At 41.2% G+C, this 20894-nt stretch overlaps 1 protein-coding gene across 3 annotated transcripts in view; it reads left to right on the plus strand.

The window, feature by feature from the left end:
• SMARCA2 (SWI/SNF related, matrix associated, actin dependent regulator of chromatin, subfamily a, member 2) overlaps nucleotides 1–20894 on the plus strand; it is a 266143-nt gene that overhangs the window by 33384 nt on the left and 211865 nt on the right. For all 3 annotated transcript variants that reach the window (XM_040357227.1, XM_040357235.1, XM_040357243.1), the window contains exons 2-3: nucleotides 12353–12588; nucleotides 18867–18999. In XM_040357227.1, the coding sequence (XP_040213161.1) occupies nucleotides 12367–12588; nucleotides 18867–18999 (355 nt within the window). In that variant the 5' untranslated portion in view covers nucleotides 12353–12366. The remainder of the gene's footprint in view (nucleotides 1–12352; nucleotides 12589–18866; nucleotides 19000–20894) is intronic.

Below are 20894 nucleotides of genomic sequence, written 5' to 3' on the forward strand. Positions count from 1 at the left end.
TTCGTACTTATAGTCCTTATGGACTAAACATAGATACTGACGTTAATGCGTTAATAGACAATGGTTAATTCTTGTGTACTTGTGACGAACTTCTGTGAACCATCTCTGAACCTTGGTACATCTGGGCCTTGATGATGGTTTACCCCTTTAAGTCAACTATATTCTCAACCAATTGGTCATATTTTTATAAATTTTTTTTGTACATTTATAAAAAAAAATTTGTTGTGTATTTAGTGATGGGTTGCCAGTTTTTGGTTATCCAAAATAATTTTTTAATTTTATTTTTATTCATTTATTTATATTTTTATATTTTTTGCTCTGCTATTTAGATCAAGATCACCTTGATCCTTACATTAAATAATTTTTTCTCCTTGTGGATGTTTAATTACATCCATGGGGCTTTTTTTTGTCGTTACAACATGGGTTCAGCTATGTCTGCTTAATCTGCTGGCATTTGGCTGGATCCATGTTGTGTGACCATTAATCAATTCTCACATTTAGCTTTTTCCTCTATATTTTTGCACCTTATAAGGATACCCAATCTTGGAATTTAGAATTTTTTCTTTTCCAGCATTTTGGATGTTGACTGTCGGATAGCTTCATTATAAGCTCTCTGACAGTGTCTAATATCATACATATAATATTTATATTAGTGTGGGTATCAATCGCTGGACAGTATACTTTCTTTGTGTACTGGCTTCAGATCCTGCGGTTGTAATTAACTGCGGATTTGTTTGTTGTAATTTATACTGTATGTTGGCTTCATTGTATTAATACAGTAGTCCTAGATATTTGGACAGATTTGAAGCCTGTCAATATCTCTTAATATTAATTTTATAACTGGTTTAGTATTTAGTGACAGTTATACTTAGCATTGTATTTCAGAGAAGGTAGTTCCTGATACGATGCTTAATTTGACTAGTGGCGAGTCAATATGCCGCTTTTTAACTTGCTAGATGGGTTTGTAGATTCCCATTAGCATATATGTTTTTATATTTACCGCTTCTTTTAAATTTGGTAGTTTTTCCCTATAGTTTGAGTACTGGCAGGGATCCCAATTTGAAAATGGCGGCCGATGCCCGCGATCTCCAAGGTTCAGAGCTGGGCGGTCCCGGGTGTTGTGTACTGTTATAAGAGTGGCGAGTCAGCACGTCGCTCGTATCCCCTGGAAGAAGTCATCCTTGTGACGAAACGGCGTAGGGAGGAGCGACGTGCTGACGTCACCACGATCCACGCTGTCTACCCGGAAGGACGAGCAGACAGCAGAGCCGGCCGGCTATACGATTATCGATCGCACTTTTTAACCGTTTTTCATGTGAGTGCAATATCTTTTTACATTAAACCATTTTAAAACGATATCACACCATGTGAGTGTTTTTCTCCTTTGGGTAACATCTATGGAGAAAGTTGGTCTGACATAGAGGATTGGTGATACAGGAGAGAGAGTGGCAGTCTATCCAGGATCCATATTGACCCATGTTGTACATGCTTGAATTTATTCTTGCTCTGGTAAGCAGCTGATACATAAGTGGTGGTGGATTTGTCATCTGAGTCACAAGATTTATGCCTGGATATTTAGCTTCACTTATTCGGAGAACTTCCTGTCACTTCCTGCATTCCTCTGTGATACTTCATATATGGACTTTTGCACTAATTTACCTTTCAGTTTTGCACTGGGAATTTGTGCACTATAATACATAATTGAACATTTATGTTAATTCAACTTGCAGCGCAGCTTTTCCTTTTATATAATCTGATGCTGTTCATTTCACTGGGTATATGTGAGGGTTTACATCAACTTTAATGATTGTGGAGGGAATCATTTATCTTATAAGGTTACTGCATAGAAATCTGGCTATAGGTAGCAAAACCTCACTAAATTCTGTCTGACAGACTCTTGATAATGTGTTTAAACCTATTTTTATATATCACATTTTGTGTATTTAAACCTATTTTTTATATATCACATTTTGTTTTTTTAGAAGATCTTATGCACACCTTTCATAATATATAGGACGGAAAGCTTTTATACAGCAGCCTAACACAATGTGCTGCTTCAATTAATTGTGGAGTTAACATTAGCAGGTTGACGTAAGTGAGAAGGACCTCTGTGCTTACTCTAGGATTCGTTCCAAGAGTTATTCCAGACTGTGTCTGAGTTTTCATGTCATTTGCAGAAGCAGTCTTATAGGCAATATGTTTACAGCGTCTGTATTTTGTTGACGATGCTGACAAAAAAATACAAACCATGTACATACGTTTTTGTATGCCTGTCATATTAATGTCTATAAAGCATGCATTACATAGATTTATGCATGAATGGCTTCTAAAATGTGGTCTGACCTTCATCGTAGGTCCCTTTCACACGACCAATCTCATTAGGTCTGTCTGTCCGTCCTTATTTTTTTATTAGGCGGGGGGTGATGAGACTGTCTGTTCACCCCTATAGACCTCCGGGTGTAAACACACTTGTGTCTATTTACTCCCGTCTACCCATCTGTTCTGCTAAAAACAAACGGTAAATTATGCTTGTTATACTCGCTGTGGAACCTAAGAGGTTAATCTTCTGCATTGTGTAAAAAGGCTGTTTGATCCTGTCTCCTAATAAACCTCTCCTCCTTCCACTGTCCCCAATATATTTCCTGGTAATACAGAGCCAGGGGACAGGCTGCACATGATCAGTTTAGTGTGTATTGCTAGAGTTTTTTTCTTTTTCTTGGGAGAGTGCATGTGATCAGCACAGGGCCAATCAGCACTGTCAAGATAGAGGGTCAGGGGTCCTGCATCCTGATGGGACAGTCAGAGCAGAATGAAAACTCCTCCTAAAAGCTTTAACCTGGCAATCATAGAAGTCACAAGACTGTTATATACCGCTGATGAGAAAAAGTATTTAGCAGGTTATATTTACAAAAATATTTACATTTACATGTTTTGTGTACTTTGGGAGATCAGATATAGTGAATGCTGGGTCCTGGTTTTCGTAACACTTTAACGTCAAACAATTCATGTATTTTTTACTAGCGGTGCACCGAATGGAATATTTGGTACCGAAAATTCAGTATGCACCTGGCTGAAAAGTAATGTCGAAAATTACAAAAAAAAATATATATAGATATACAGGTGGTCCCTGGGTTGCAAACGACTCCTACTTGCAAACGGAGCGAGACAACAGGAAGTGAGAGGAAATTTACCCCATAGGAAGGGAAATTCACTCCTGTAAGCATTATCATGGGAAAAAGGTGTCTCCACTGAAGCTTTATCCTTTATTTCTAACTACCAGCAAGAATAATGCCGCGTACACACGATCATTTTTCGGCATGAAAAAAACGTAGTTTTTAAAAAATGTCATTTAAAATGATCGTGTGTGGGCTTCACATAATTTTTCAGATTCTGAAAAATGACAAAAAAAAAAAAATCGAACATGCTGCATTTTTTAACGACGTTTTAAACAATGTCGTTTTTCGGGTTGTAAAAAATGATCACGTGTGGGCTAAAACTACGTTAAAAACCTGCGCATGCTCAGAAGCAAGTTATGAGACGGGAGCGCCCGTTCTGGTAAAATTACTGTTCATAATGGAGTAAGCACATTCATCACGCTGTAACAGACAGAAAAGCGTGAATCGTCTTTTACTAACACGAAATCAGCTAAAGCAGCCCCAAGGGTGGCGTCGTCCGCATGGAACTTCCCCCTTAGAGTGCCGTCGTACGTGTTGTACGTCACCGCGCTTTGCTAGAGCATTTTTTTTAAAACAATGGTGTGTGGGCAACGTCGTTTTAATGATGATGTTGGAAAAACTTCGTTTTTTCTACATGCCGAAAAAACATCGTTTTTTTTTTCATGCCGAAAAATGATCGTGTGTACGCAGCATCAGTCAATTAACCACTTGACAACAATTTTCAGCTTTTGGTGCTCACATTTTGAATGACAATTACTCAGTCATTCAACACTGTACCCATAGAGCTTTCTTTTGGTGGTATTTTCTCACCTCTGCCGTTTTTATTTTTTTTCGCTATAAATGAAAAAAGAACAAAAATTTTGTAAAAAAAAATAATGAATTTTTCTTCATTTCTATTATAAAATTTTGCAAAAAAGTAATTGTTCCTCATAAATTTGGCCAAAAATGTATACTGCTACATATCTTTGGTAAAAAAAAAAAATAGTGGATATTGTTTAGTCTGGGTGAAAGTTATAGGGTCTACAAGCTATGGTGCCAATTACTGAAAATTGATCAATTTGATCACACCTGATGTACTGACAGCCTCTCTCGTTTCTTGAGACCCTAACAAGCCAGTAAAGTACAAATACCCCCAAACGACCCATTTTTGGAAAGTAGACATTCCAAGGTAGTTGGAGGCATAGTTAGTTTTTTGAAGTTGTCATTTTTTTTCACAATTCTTTGCAAAATGTTGATTTTTTTTTTCACACCAAATTGTCATTATAACAGGTTATTTCTCTCACATGGCATGTACATTCCACAAATGACACCCCAAAATATATTCTGCTGCTCCTCCTGAGTATGGCGATACCGCATGTGTGAGACTTTTACACAGCCTGGCCACATACAGAGGCCCAACACTGAAGTAGCAACTTCAGGCGTTCTAGGAGCATAAATTGCACATCTAATCTCTCAACCAGCTATTACACTTTTGAAGGCCCTGGAGCACCAGGACAATAGAAAAGCCCACAAAGTGACCCCATTTTGGAAAGCTTACACCCCAACGTATAATCTGAGGCATAATGAGTCTTTTGAAAGGTTCATTTTTTTTCCAGATGTTTTTGGAAAATGTGGAAAAAAATGAGTATGGCGATACCACATGTGTGAGCTTTTTTTAACAGCCTGGCCACATAGAGGCCCAACATCCAAGAAGAACCATCAGGTGTTCTAGGGACATATATTACACATCCAATTTCCTTACAATCTATTACATTTTTGAAGGCCCTTCATATTTCTAACACAGCATGTACATACCAAGAATTAAACCCTAAAATACTGCTGAGTAATGGGTAAAAAAAAAAAAAAAGATTACCTGTGGTTTTAGTAGGGAATTGTCAACAGGAGGAGAGCCCTGATCCAGGCAGCAGGCATGGACGTGGTCAGCGACAGTGAATAGAATTGTCCAGGCAGCAGGCAGGAATTTTGTCCATAGTCTGTACAGGCAGGGATACTGTCCATATACAGGCCAGTGCAAGTAGAGACATTGCCAGAAGTGCCGCAATATTGGTCCTGGTAGTAAGCAGGAACATGGTCCAAGTAGCAGGCCAGGAAAGAATGGGGACAGGGGTACAGGCTTCTCCCACCCAAAATCTCTTTGAAGCCTCCGAGTCTCCAGACCCTAATCCGGGAATGAGAAAACTAAAAAAATTAGATTTCTTCATCCAGAAAAACAATTCTGGAGCCCCTCACATCTGTGAGACCCCTGTGTTCCCACTAGCATAGCAGGGTAAAAGATCAATCCAAGAGGTAGGCAAAAAACGTGGTCAAACATTTCAGGGATTTTCTCAGGAAAGTGGCGTTCGTGGAGTCTGCTCACGCAATCGGAGCGAATATTTTCTGGTGGGCCTTCAGGGTACAAAAGGGCGGTGATAACTTCTTCTTGGTAGTGCAGATAGGATACGGGATTCTATGTGATTTTTTGTAAATAACATAACTGTTATACAAGGCCAAACTGACGAAATAAATGGACACTTTCTTATACCAGTGTCGGGATTTTCTTGAGGGAAGGTAGGGTTCAATCATCTGATTGTTGAAGTCCACTTCCCCCATAAACAAATTGTAATCATAGACACAAGATGGTTTTTCGATTGGGCCGTTTCTTTTGGGGACTTCCACGTAGGTGTCGTTGTGGATTGATGTGAGCATGTGGACGTCTCGTCTGTCCCTCCACTTGACAGCCAATAGCTCCTGGTTCCGCAAAGATTACGTCTCCCCTCGTCGTAGCTATTCATTGACACGTTTTTGCGGGAAGCCCTTTCTATTGGCTCTTACTGTGGTGTCCCTCCGGTAAAGATTGCGGAAGAGGGGCAAGCTAGTATAAAAATTATCCACATAAAGGTGGTATCCCTTTCCAAGGAGTGGATAGACAAGCTTCCAGACCACTTTTCCACTGGTTCTAATGTATTCTTGGCATTCAGGGGGATGCAGTTGGGAGTCCTTCCCTTGGTACACCAGGAAGGAGTAGATGTACCCCGTAGCTCGGTCGCAAAGTTTGTACGTTTTAACCCCATATCGGGCCCTTTTGCTGGGGATAAACTGTTTGATGCCCAGCCTGCCTGAGAATTTTACAAGGGACTCATCCATGGAGATATTCTGTTCGGGGATATATAACTGGGGAAATTTTTCAGAGAAATAATTTAGGAGTGCCCGAATTTTAAATAATTTGTCAAAAGCTGGGTCATTTCGGGGGAGGGCACTGGGTGTTATCATTTATAGTGAAGAAACCGCATAATTATTAAGTATCTTGATCTGGGCATACGGGATGAGAAGACTGGCATGTGGTGGATGTGTTTGGTAGACCAATAGGAGTAATTTTTTTTTTTTTTTTTGAGAGACCCATATTGAAAGTTAGGCCTAAGAATATTTTGAATTCCTCTAAAGCTAGTTCTCTCCACTCAAAGGGACGGGCATAACTGGAACCAGGGTTGCTTTATTACGTATGGCTGTGCAAAGAGGTTGCACTGGGCCACAATGGATGATAGTAATTCTTCCGTAAAAATCAAATGAAAAAAATCAAGCATGGCAAAATCATCTTTGTTCACCTGGACACCTGGCTGTGTGGTGAAAGGGGGGATATTTGTTGCTCCGGAATTAGGGGAAAGCTACAGGGGGTTTTGAAGGCCATAGGGAAGGCTGGCATGGCCCCTATCCCTTTGGGGTGGAGAGGACACCCTACTGGTGCCTGGCCTTTGTTGCAGTGGCACTGCTCTCGAGGTGGACTGCACTGCTCTCGAGGTGGACTGCACTGCTCTCCTAGTGGTAGGCTGCTGCTGCTCCACGCCAGAACGCCTTCTTTTAACGTGCAAACGTTCCTCTTCTGATTCTGTATCAGACCCGCTGCTTGTAACGGGTTAATAGGCTGAATCCGAATCGGACTGAGACTCAGAGAGCTCCCCGCTGCTCTCATCGGTCATGCATAGACGCTGGTAGGCCTCCTCTGTGGTAAAATATTTTTTTGCCATACTGGTGGCTGGTAAAGGCTGCACTGCAGAACACTGTGGTGGCACTGATGTCACAGATGTGGCACTATTGTGGCACTATTGGGCACTGCTGGGGCACTGAAATGCACTTACAGTTGTCTCTAATTGCTCTCCTCTCACGCTGCATCGGTGTGAGGAGAGCGATGAACTCAAAGTGATCCCTTGTCCCTGCTTTGTTTACATTTGTGATTGAGCCGTCATTGGACGGTGCGATCACGTGGTAAAGGCTCTTTACCGCGATCCTTGTTGCTCCGGGTCCCGTGAACCTGGCGAGCACAGATGAACGCTTGTGCGTGCCTGAGGGGGTGCACGGGAACGATTCTCTGGGAGAACGTCCATGGACCATTTTAACTTTGGGCAGATGAAGCTGCTGTCTGTTCACTTCCTGGATTTACACAGAGGCACACTCCAGCTCTGCAGCTCTAATTGGCCCTCTTGCAACTCCCCCATCCCTTAGCAAACTCTCCCAAAAGTAAGAGAGAGAGCGGTGCATGATGTCATAAGCCTAGGCTTTTTTACCAGACAAGAAACAAAGTGGGCTGTATAAGGTATTTACTGGCAGAAGAAAAAAAAATGTACTATCCAAAGTTAAAACAAGGGCAGAAGATTTAATAGATGGAAAGATGAAAAACTGTCTAAATTTCCTCTTTAGGTACAGACACTATCTTGTTTGTAACCCGGGGACCACCTGTAATTGTATTATTTTCAAATTTTTAATTTAATATCATGAATTTAAATGAATTTGAATTTGTCTGACATTTTTGGCAACTTGAGAGCAAGAAAAGTCCATCCCTTTAAATTCTATGGAAGTCTTCACACTGGACCATTGTGCTTCCATTGTGGTGTTAAAATCCTGCTTGCGGAATTTTTGGTCTGTTACCAAAATGTATCTCCCCTTTGAAATGCATTGAAAGCGCAGCAAGAACACCTCAATAAAGGTGTTACATTTTTTATGCAGTTTTTGAGTCAGATGACCTATGAAAAACGCACCATGAGCACAGCAAAATCGCATGCGTTTTCAGTGCCATTACTGGCACCTTTCTCTTATTGGCAAAAGGCAGATGACGCCATTGCCGAAATTTCGGTGTATCTGTAATTTTTACTATAGGCTGGTTGGCAAGTGCCAAGGGCTTGTGTCAAGTACAAGATTTGGTTTTTCCCACTTGGTTGTTAGGCGCTAAAATGCAGGATGGTTCATACTGTGATGAAGAGAATTTTGGTATGCTGTTCACCAGGGTTGGCTAAAAATCAATGATCAAAGTGTGTTATTTTTTTTTTTTATTATTAATATTATTTGACCACTTGACCACTGGGCACTTAAACCCCCTTAATAACCAGACCAATTTTCAGCTTTCGGTGCTCTCACAATTTGAATGGCAATTACTCAGTCATACAACATTGTACCCAAATGAAATTTTCGTCCTTTTTTTTTTTTTTTCACACAAATAGAGATTTCTTTTGGTGGTATTTAATCACCGTTGGGTTTTTTATTTTTTGCGCTATAAGAGAAAAAAGACTAAAAATTCTGTAAAAAAAAAAAAAGAATTTTTCTTTGTTCCTGTTATAAAATTTAGCAAATTAGTATTTTTTCTTCATTCTTTTGCATAATGTGAAAGATGAAGTTACGCCGAGTAAATAGATACCCAACATGTCACCCTTCAAAATTGCACACCGTTTTCATATGTGGGCGGGACTTGCGTGTGCGTTCGCTTCTGCATGCGAGCACACGGGGACAGGGGCGCTTTAAAAAATATATATTTCTCTTATCGTCCATGGACGGACACAGCTCCTTAAGTCTTGACAAGTGGGTTATGTTCCCTGTTTACAGGAGAGGACTAGGCAGAAACATGTTAAATACATGTTACATTAACAGAGTTGAACAGCCCCGCCCAGGGGGTGGTCCCTCCAGACATAACCCTCCTCACTGCAGCATGCAGCCTCAGTTCGTAACAAGCAATACAAACCTAAAAAGGAGGGGTGGGAGCTGTGTCCGTCCATGGACGTCAGAGAAAAGGATTTTACGGTGAGTACAAAAAATCCTATTATTTTATTGTTCACTTTACTTTACTTTAGTTTGACGCGTTTTTCCGCAAAAAAAAAAAAAAAAAGTTGATCACTTTTATTCCTATTAAAAGGAATGTAAACATCCCTTGTAATAGGAATATGGCACGACAGGTCCTCTTTACAGTGAGATATGGGGTCAATAAGACTCCACATCTCACCTCCTAGGCTGGGAAGCCTGAAAAAAACAAACAATCCTGGCTTCGATTGTAGCATTGAGTCGGTAGAAGCAGGAGGGGGCAGAGCATTGCGGGGTATTGCAGAGCATTGCGGGGTATTGCAGGGATTGCACAGTATGGGGCAATGTATTGTAGGGTATTGGGCAGGGATGGCTGAGCAGGGATGGATGGATGGCTGGATCTGTGACTGCATTTGTCACAGATCCAGCCCACAGCACTGCTGCTGCCTCCGCTCTCTCCCCTCTCCCCTCGCACTGTACCGCTCGGTACAGAGAGTGGAGGGAGGAATCGGCGTCATCACATGACACCAGTTTGTTTACAAGTGATCGTTCCGTCATTGGACGGAGCGATCACGTGGTAAACCGCCGCTATTAGCGGCGATTTACCGTGATCCGTGATGCGCCGGGTCCTCTGGACCTGGCAGGCACGGACACTCCTGTGTGCGCTCCCCAAATCAAATTTTATGTAATGCTTTTGAAATAAAAAATCTATCTGAAGATCGTTTTCTATTTTAAAAAACAATAATAATTTAATTTATTCAGCATGAAATAGAGCTTAGGTATGTAGCATGAGCCTGTATATTCTGCAATATTTGCATTTTTGGTAAACTCATTCAATAAATGCACTGCATTGCATTGACAATTTCACAGTAACCATGAGATAATTAAAACCCCATTGTTTTGCAAATCTATATACAGTAAAAACTGTATGATTGTTGGAAGAGAAATGCATCTGTACCAGGCTCTAAGTAAGGAGGAAGTGCAAGCAGTAAAAATGAAAGTGAAACCTAAGCAGCTTATAAACCTTGTGTTCTCTCTTCGCATAGCTTGAAGTTCTTTATTCCTCCTTTTGAGGAGAAAAATGGCAGCAGGCCGTAAGAGAGACCCAGTTTGGGAATATTTACTAACCTCACACCTTATTATTCTAAATAGAAACCATCATTTTGATTGCACATATTAAAGATTCTAACCACTTCCCACCCAAGGACGTCATATGACGTCTTGGAATTTCAGTGGGGGCAGCTACAGGCATGATTCAGATATCCATCTCTTCAGCCGGCGATTCTGTGCACCATAAGAATGATCATAAGAATGATCATATCGGCAGTTCCGCACCGGATGAGAGGCATAGAGATGACTGGTGAACAGATGGTCACCAGTCATCTCTATGATCGTCGGCGGCCCGGGCGTGATGTTATGACGTCACGCCTGGGTACCGGAATGTAAACAAAGCCGCAATCGTGGTTGAAAGCATGAGATCCGTTAATTTTTTTTCACGATCTCATCCTTTCCAGCCTGGAGTAGAGATGTGGGGTCTTATTGACCTTGCATCTCTCCATAAAGAGTACCTGTCACAAACCATTCTTATTACAAGGGATGTTTTACATTCCTTGTAATAGAAATATAATTGATCAAATTATTATTATTTTTTTTTTTAAAAGTGTAAAAATAAAATAAATTAAGTAAAATATAAAATAAAATAATATTTTTTTTTTAAACGCCCCTATCCCCAGTAGCTCGCGCTCAGAAACGAACACACACACACACATAAGTCCCGCCCACATATGTAAACGGCGTTCAAACCACACATGTGAGGTATCGCCACGTGCGTTAGAGCACCAGCAACAATTCTAGCACTAGACCTCCTCTGTAACTTTAAACTGGTAACCTGTAAAAAAAAATAAAAAATTAAGCGTCGCATATGGAGATTTTTAAGTACCGACGTTTGGCACTATTTCATGAGTGTGCGCAATTTTAAAGCGTGACATGTTAGTTATCTATTTACTCGGCGTTAACTTTACTGTTTTGTTACCTTTTTAATTCATGAAACCGTTTTTCCCCCAAAAAAAAGGCATTTGAAAAATTATTGCGCAAATACTGTAAAAGATAAAAAGTTGCAATGACTGCCATTTTATTCCCTAGGGTGTCTGCTAAAAAAACATATACAGTGTTTGGGGGTTCTGATTAATTTTCTAGAAAAAAAAATATGATTTTTGCATGTAGGAGAGGAGTGCCAAAATAGGCCCAGCCAGCAAGAATAAGTCCTTGCAATTAAAGAGCACCTGTCATTTCAGATCCATCATGGCCACACCTGTTAATGGGCATCCACTCACCTGCTGCTGCCACGTCCCTCACCTTGTTGTATCACTGCCGCATCACCAGCCATCCCGTTAAAGTGAATGTGACTGTCAGTGAGTCAACAGCGGGTCAGAGGAAGAGCCGCTGCGGGACAGAGATGACGGTTGCTCTTTATGATTTATATTGAGTTGATTTAAATAAATCCTTTATACTAGCAATTTTAAATCCTGATTCCAATTGACTTGATATAAATCAAATCTATCCTGCTGTGAACTAATTAATTTTGGGCATGCAAGTGTTGGGTCAAAAACAGCAGCGTAACCTCTTTATTCCCTGAAAAAAATCTAACTTTTATTGTTGCATGTGACACAATTCATTCATAGACTATTCTTTAATAAAATGCTTTAATAGTTATTTCTGCTTCAGTAATATTCAATGAAATCAATCATACAGTAAATGCGTCTAGAAGTATCTAGGGCAGAGTATTGCTACTTTTGATGTTTGTAGTATTGGTATGCTTTGGTTTACTTTGGTGTGTGTGTTTTGTGTTTTTAATCCTTTTTTTTTTGTTTTTTAAGCAGGGAACTTTTGAGTCCCATTGAGCTTTATTTTACAGTGGCTAGTTTCAGAGGGAGACTGGTATAGGGGTAGTGATGTCGCTGTCCGTTGTTTTGGATCCTGTCCTTGGACAGAAACGGAAAGAGACTTCAGAATGCATCCTGCATTTGTAGACCACTAGGTGTTGTGTGTGCCAGAGCTTAGTTTTAGTATTTATTTTACGAATGTGTACATTTAAAGATGTGCCACTCATTTCTTAATTATCCTTTTCTCTTTCTCAGGCACATAACATCCAATGTCTACACCAACAGACCCGGGTGCCATGCCTCACCCGGGGCCATCTCCTGGGCCTGGGCCTTCACCGGGCCCCATCCTAGGACCTAGTCCAGGACCAGGACCTTCTCCAGGATCTGTACACAGTATGATGGGTCCTAGCCCCGGACCTCCTAGTGTCTCTCACCCACTCTCAAACATGGGCACAGATTATCCACCAGAGGGCATGCATCAAATGCACAAGGTAAGATGAATTGGTATCAAAGGTAATAATATTGAAATAAGAGTATATATACTGTATGTGAAATTACTTTATCGGCAGAAATTTTTGTTTTTTTAGCAATTGTAAAAAAAAATTATTGAAACATCCTGCTTCTAACATGGTGGTCAGATTTCAGAAATGATTATATATATATATATATATATATATATATATATATATATATATATATATATATATATATATATATATATATATATATATATATATATATATATATATATAATCAGTATTGTAGGTGATCACCTTATTGACGTAACCTGCTATTTTAGTCTAAAATATGCCATATTCCCTCACGACATTGACTCCCTTCTTTTGGCATACAGCAGGGACCAACAAATGAAACCAGAACATAGTTAATGATCCTTCACACTCCATACACTCTCTTTTTTAACCACTGCCTGCCATATAGTAAAATGACGGGCGTCTCTCTTGTTCTGGAACGACATCATATGACATTGTCACACTCTCGCCGAGCTTGCGCGCTATGGGGGCAATCAGCGGCGCGCTGTGTCCCTGGGACGCAGCCGATGACGAGTCTCTTTACCCATGTGATTAGCTATGTCCAATCACAGCTGATCACATGTAAACAAGGAAATGCCAGTTACCAGCTTTCCTCTCCTTGGACTGACGATCAGCGGCATTTCCTCACAGGGGAGACCTGCACAGCTAATCAGGGCAATGATTATCAGTGCAGAAATGCCAATCGGTGCCCATCAGTGATGCATATCAATGCCGCCTAATCAGGGCACATCAGTGAATGAGGGAAATTACTTACCGTATTTATCAGCGTATAACTTGCAGTTTTTACTCCTAAAATCAGGGGGAAATCGTGTGTGCGTGTTATACACCAATACAGGGCTGCCTAAACTTTTTTTCAAAATTTTTGGTCTTTTTTTTTTTTTTTTGCAAAAAAAAAACTCGGTGGTGATTTAAATACCACCAACAGAAAGCTCTCTGTTGCCAACAAAAAATTGCATTGCATGACCGCGTAATTGTCATTCAAAGTGCGACAGCGCTGAAAGCAAAAAATGAGCCTGGACAGGAAGGGGGTGAAAGTGCCCAGTATTGCATTTGTTAACCACTTAAGACCCGGACATGCAGGTAAAGTACCCGGCCAGTTTTTGCGATTCGCCACTGCATCGCTTTAACTGACAATTGCGCGGTCGTGCGACGTGGCTCCCAAACAAAATTGGCGTACTTTTTTTCCCACAAATAGATATTTTTTACTACTAATGGCGGCGATCAGCGATTTTTTTTTTTTATTTATTTTTTATTTTATTTTATTTTTTATTTTTTTTCGTGACCGCGACATTATGGCGGACACATCGGACAATTTTGACACATTTTTGGGACCATTGTCATTTTCACAGCAAAAAATGCTATAAAAATGCATTGTTTACTGTGAAAATGACAATTGCTGTTTGGGAGTTAACCACTAGGGGGCGCTGAAGGGTTTAAGTGTGACCTCATTTGTGTTTCTAACTGTAGGGGGGGCGGGGCTGGACGTGTGACATTTATCGTGTTTACCTATATCAGGGAACACACGATCAATGACAGGGCCACAGTGAAGAACGGGGAAGCTGTGTTTACACACAGATCTCGTTGTTCTTCAGCTCCGTGGACCGATCGCGGGACTCAGCGGCGATCGGGTCACGGAGCTTCGGACCGGGTCGCGGGCGCGCGCCGCGACCCACGGCTGGGCACTTAAAGAGGACGTACAGGTACGTGCTTGTGCCCAGCCGTGCCATTCTGCCGACGTATATGTGCAGGAGGCGGTCCTTAACCACTTAAGCCCCGGACCAAAATGCTGTCTAAAGACCCAAGGTGTTTTTACAGTTCGGGACTGCATCGCTTTAACAGACAATTGCGCGGTCATGCGACGTGGCCCCCAAACAAAATTGGCGTCCTTTTTTTCCCCACAAATAGAGCTTTCTTTTGGTGGTATTTGATCACCTCTGCGGTTTTTATTTTTTGCGCTATAAACAAAAATAAAGCGACAATTTTGAAAAAAATGCAATATTTTTTACTTTTTGTTATAATAAATATCCCCCAAAAACATATATAAAAACATTTTTTTCCCTCAGTTTAGGCCGATACGTATTCTTCAACCTATTTTTAGTAAAAAAAATTGCAATAAGCGTTTATCGATTGGTTTGCGCAAAATTTATAGCGTTTACAAAATAGGGGATAGTTTTATTGCATTTTTATTAATTATTTTTTTTTTTACTACTAATGGCGGCGATCAGCTTTTTTTTTTCGTGACTGCGACATTATGGCGGACACTTCGGACAATTTTGACACATTTTTGGGACCATTGTCATTTTCACAGCAAAAAATGCATTTAAATTGCATTCTTTATTGTGAAAATGACAGTTGCAGTTTGGGAGTTAACCACAGGGGGCGCTGTAGGAGTTAGGGTGCATCTAGTGTGTGTTTACAACTGTAGGGGGGTGTGGCTGTAGGACTGATGTCATCGATCGTGTCTCCCTATAAAACGGATCACTCGATCGATGCGCCGCCACAGTGAAGCACGGGGAAGCCGTGTTTACACACGGCTCTCCCCGTTCTTCAGCTCCGGGGAGCGATCGCGACGGAGCGGCTATAAACAAATAGCCGCGCCGTCGTCCTGGATCGCTCCCCGAGCGAACCCGACCGCCGCATGTAGCGGGGGGGGTCCCGATCGGACCCCCCACCCGCTAGAAGGCAAGGACGTACAAGTACGCCCATGTGCCTGTACGTGCCATATTGTGGACGTACATATACATGCGGCGGTCGGGAACTGGTTAAGTGGTTAAACACGTAAACATTTGAATTGGAGAGAGTTTCTAATCTGGCATTTTCATGGCTGGCAATAAATGTTTTTTTATTAAATGCTTAATATGGTAACACAAGGATTAATTCATTGACTGGCACAGTGCAATCCCTGTGTGACTTTAATATTTTCCTAACCGTTGTTAAACGAGGACCATAGCAAAAACATGTTTACTTCTGGTTTTTGGATGTGGCTAAAAACCTATAAAGATACTATTTATAAAATCCTTTATGCCGCCTCTGTTTTCTATGAAACGAGTTGAGAAAATGCCCTATCCCTGGGGGTGATCTAGTTGATGGCGACATTTTGGAACCCTTGTTTGGGCATTTGGATGTGTATAGATTGTATATATACAATATGTGTTAATTTGTTTGAAATGTTGTTACAAGAATCCTATACATTGTTTTTTTTTTTTTTTTTGGCATATTGAAAGCCCCAATGAATTGTTTGTGTTGGCTTGCTTGGTGGTGAAGCCAGAATCAAGGATGATCACCTTAAATTTTACAACCTGTAATAAGAAAATCTAGAGACTGCAACTGCTAAGAAATCAAATGTTAGTTGCATGACTGATGCATACTTTATTCATTGGACTAAGTGTCTTCTGCGGCACTGTCCCAGAACAAACATGCACATGAACGTGGGGCTCCAGTCGTTTCTATGTTTTATTAAAAGTCAACGGCTGATTTTTAATATTTTAATAAACAGACCCTCTCCTGTCCCACGATTCGGCGATGTGCTTACCTGAGCCATTGCTTATCTCCCTCTTCTCTCGCCGGCATTTCAACTGTGGGCATCCGGCTGTGACAGCTGCGCATGTGTGTGTCGCTCTGCGTGTCCTGAATGGTCCAGCAGCCATCTGGGACCTGTGACGTGTCCCAGATGACTGCAAAGAGGGAAAGGAGAACTTTCACTCGGATCGCCTAAGCCAGTGATGGCAAACCATGGCACCCCAGATGTTTTGGAACTACATTTCCCATGATGCTCAACTACACTGCAGAGTACAAGAGCATAATGGGAAATGTAGTTCCAAAACATCTGGGATGCCAAGGTTCCCCATCACTGGCCTAGGTGATCTGAGCGGAAGTGGGAGGGGGTATCTGTCAAAACAAGGTAACTGCTCACCCCAAAAACAATGAAATGCCAACTTAATGCGGTACTTCCCCCTTTGGATGGAGCTCTGCTTCAAGGGCTTGTTCACACTTGTTCAAAATACTGATGTGCATCAAATGCGCATATAGCGTTAATGCACTTAAATAGGTGCGTTTAATAAGCATTATAAAATGCGCCCCATGTATGTTTGTGGTTGACACACGTTTTTTGCATAGTAAAACTGCACCACAAGCGCCTATCGTGTTTAATTTTGGCAGCAAATTTTGATTTAGTTTTAGTCTTGGGACTAAAATGGCATTTTAGTTTTTGTCCTATTTTAGTCTTCTGCAATTGTTTGTCGTATTTAGTCGACTAAATATCCAGGACATTTTAGTCTAAAATCTAATGGGTATAATCAAATTGAAATGCATTAGTTAACAATTTTCAAACTCATTATATACCGCTGGAGAGAAAAATCTCATATTATTATTTATGGTATTGAGGTATGAACATGCACTACAGACCAGTGTTCATTTTTAAGTCAAATTTCAATTTAATTTTAGTCTTTAAAACTAAAATGGCATTTTAGTCAAGTCGTATTTTAGTTATCTCAATTGTTTCTGTTTTAGTTGTATTTTAGTTGACTAAAATAGTATTCATTTAGTCAACTATTAACTATTATTGGCAAAATTAACACCAGTGCCTACTATTACCAGCGATGTACTAGCATGCTGCAAATGCATGCAGGTGCATTTATGGTGCGTTGCCATAGACTTGCATGGAAAGTGTTGAATTGCTTCAACTCCTTTCAAACTTGACATGAGGTTTGGAAGCCAACCAACGCGAACGCTTCATGTTTTGATAATGTGAGCAGCACTGTGTGCTGGCCTTATTACGGTAACTGCATAAGCACTTGAGTGTTAAAAACGCCCGTCGGATGGCCGCTTTCCATGCCAGTGTGAACTTGGTAATAAAGTTCTTACTTTGTTTTGACAATAAGGATTTTTAGAAGAAAGTTAGAGTCGGTTCACGCTAGGGCGACACGACTTCCAGTGCGACTTTCAGAGGCGACTCCGACACGACTTGAGCATGAACCACAGGGCGATCTGGGGCGATTTACAACACAACTTGAAGTGTCTCCAGGACAGGAGACTTTCCAGTGGCCAATCAAACAACAATCAGCTCTAGGGGAGGGAGGGGGGCAGGAGATGTATGTTATCTTCCTGGAAAGTCTCTTCAGATAAGACAGTGATCAGACTTCTGAGGCGACTTCCATTGAAATCAATGGGTACAAATCGCCTACAAGTCGGATTGAAGTAGTACAGGAACCTTTTCTGAAGTCGGATCGCCTTGAGTCGTGTGTATTAACAACACTCCCATTCACTTTCATTGTTTTTCTCTACAGCACGACTTGGGACGACTTGAGGCGACATGAAGTCGGATCGCAAGTCGCCCCAGTGTGAACCGGCTCTTAGGATGTTGGCAATTGCTGTCTTTATATCTCTAGATAGGAAAGAATATTATGTTTAAGGCCCATAAACTCCACTCTATGTTAGCCTATGTGTCCATGCACGCATGGACGTTTTACAGCTTTAATGAGCAGTGGAGTTTGGTCTTTTTTCTGAACGCCCAAAAATCTTGTTCAAAGTGCAGTTTTTTTGGCGTAAAAAAAAAAAAAAGAAACGCAAAACGCTAAAAAACACAGCTCGTCAGTTTTTTTTTTTTTGTGTGTGTTTTTTGATCTATGGAAAAAATAAATAAAGCTTAAAACGCTAATAAATGCTATTGCAAAAATGTTAAACGTTGAAAGGCTCCCTGCAAAGCTACTAGCTTTTTTTAGTGTCCAGTGTGCATGGAGCCTAAGAGTTTTTATCTTTTTTTTGTATCTATCTTCAGTTACTTTGGCTTCCAGGCCTACGCAAATGATGCCACATATCTCAGGGGTTTTCTTAGTTAATCACATCCCCCTGCCTGCATGCCTGAGCTAAGGGCAGATGGATTACAATGAATGCTGCATGAATTATCTGCCCTTAGCTCAAGATGGTCACAGCCAAAAATGTTAGGTACTTGTTTTCTAAAGTAATGTCTCCACAAAATATAGCATGCAGGGATGGGGGAGCTTGCTTTAAAGATTTCAATTAATTAAATGTCTTTTTGGTTTGTGGTGCTCAGATGCAGGGTAGCTCCACTTTAAAGTGTGGAAATCAGTGTTAGATGGTGCTTTTTTTCTTCCCTGCTCTATGTTTGAACAATGCGGTTATGTTTGAACAAAAGGCAGTTACTTGTGATCTGATGCTTTACAGGTGGCTTTATGACATAACTTTATTTTTTTTTTCAGCCCCCCATGGAGAGCATACATGACAAAGGAATGTCTGATGAAATTCACTGTGCTACTATGAAAAGCTCAAACATGAGGCCTCCACATGCTGGTATGGGTCCTCCCCAGAGCCCAATGGATCAGCACAGTCAAGGTACTTGTAACATACTTTCTATCTCACTTGTGGCATTCATGCAATCACTCTCACCTTAAGGAGAATAAGGTCATGCACACCTAATATTTGTATACTGAATATGAGACTGCAAGTCTCATGTGATGGAGCAAAATAAAAATTGTGTATGTTCACAGCAAGCTTGATTTTCAATCTCCCCTCTTCCTGCCCAAAAATAGAGGCCCTCTGGCAAACATTACCATGAAGGATGTTCTGCTTAATTTCTGTTTTGCTGATGTTTGTCATATAATCTATAATGCAAAAAAGACTGCGCTATCTCAAATATATAAACAAAATCAAATACAAAAAAAGGCTGCAGTAATGGTGGGATAAACACAACAACAATAAACAAAAAAAAACTGTGCCAACAATGGAAAAACAACAGATTGGGTTGAAGTGTATGGGACGTTAAGACAATGTCCCAAATTGCATTGAATATAGTCTCAATAAGTGTCCATTAGCATAACGGGTAACTCCTCTGTGAGTCCTATTATGAGTGAGAGCCCACCACCTAATGGAAAGCCGCTTACCAGAAGGGTAAGCTTAAACAGCATTTAAAACAATGCCCGGCCGGGGCCTCCATCCACAGGAACTCAGGGATCCAACTAGAGCTTCTCCGGTGGCAAGGGTGCTAGGTTCTTGCATGCATGCGGTCCGTGGATTGTAAACACATGAGAGGAAAGGAGACCATACAATAATTGGGTAAAAGGCTGAGATCTTCACTCATCTCCATCATGGCTTGGGGCTGCTTTTCTGCCTCAGGGCCTGGACGGATTGCTATCATCGAAGTAAAAATGAATTCCCAAGTTTATCAAGACATTTTTCAGGAGAACTTAATGCCATCTGTTCACCAGCTGAAGCTCAACAGAAGATGGGTGTTGCAACAGGACAACGACCCAAAGCATAGAAGTAAATCAACAACAGAATGGCTTAAACAGAAGAAAATACGCCTTCTGGGGTGGCCCAGTCAGAGTCCTGACCTCAACCCGATTGAGATGCTGTGGCATGACCTCAAGAAAGCGATTCACACCAGACATCCCAAGAATATTGCTTAACTGAAACCGTTCTGTAAAGAGGAATGGTCAAGATTTACTCCTGACCGTTGTGCACGTCTGATCTGCAACTACAGGAAACTTTTTGTTGAAGTTATTGCTGCCAAAGGAGGTTCAACCAGTTATTAAATCCAAGGGTTCACATACTTTTTCCACCTGCACTGTGAATGTTTACATGGTGTGTTCAATAAAAACATGGTAACATTTTATTTTTTGTGTGTTATTAGTTTAAGCAGACTGTGATTGTCTATTGTTATGACTTGGATGAAGATCAGATCACATTTTATGACCAATTTGTGCAGAAATACATATCATTCCAAAAGGGTTCACATACTTTTTATTGCAACTGTAATATTCATATGTTTGTGTGTAGCACCCTCTAGTGTGCTATTGAGTTTTTGTTTAGTGTAGGTAAATTTCCAGGCTTGTCTGGTAGCCTTTGAGGGAGGTCCCCAGTCTGGGGGAGGGGGGGGGGTGACCTTGGGCCTGGACTCGGGTGCAGACAGGGCCCTCCAAGAAATCGTGGAGGAGAGAGCACTGCCAGGCAAGTCTCCAGGGAAAGGAGCAACTGGTTGCAGCCAAGAGGGCTGGTGAGCGACATGCACAGGCCTGAGAGGACTGGGAGAATGCAGTCTGGGATGGGTGCAGAACCAGAGGAGTGGAATGTGGTGTCGTGGGCATTGGAGAAGGGCTGGCAGGGCCTGAAGATGGGTTACTGGGTTCAGGAGCCGCATGCAGGACAGCTAGCACCAGAAACTTTCTATTTTTGCTACACTATAGGGGGAAGTGGTCCTGCAAAGGGCAATTACTGAGGCCTGGCTGAGC

The sequence above is a fragment of the Rana temporaria genome, chromosome 1 (assembly GCF_905171775.1).
Source record: "Rana temporaria chromosome 1, aRanTem1.1, whole genome shotgun sequence".
Taxonomy (NCBI): Eukaryota; Metazoa; Chordata; class Amphibia; order Anura; family Ranidae; genus Rana; species Rana temporaria.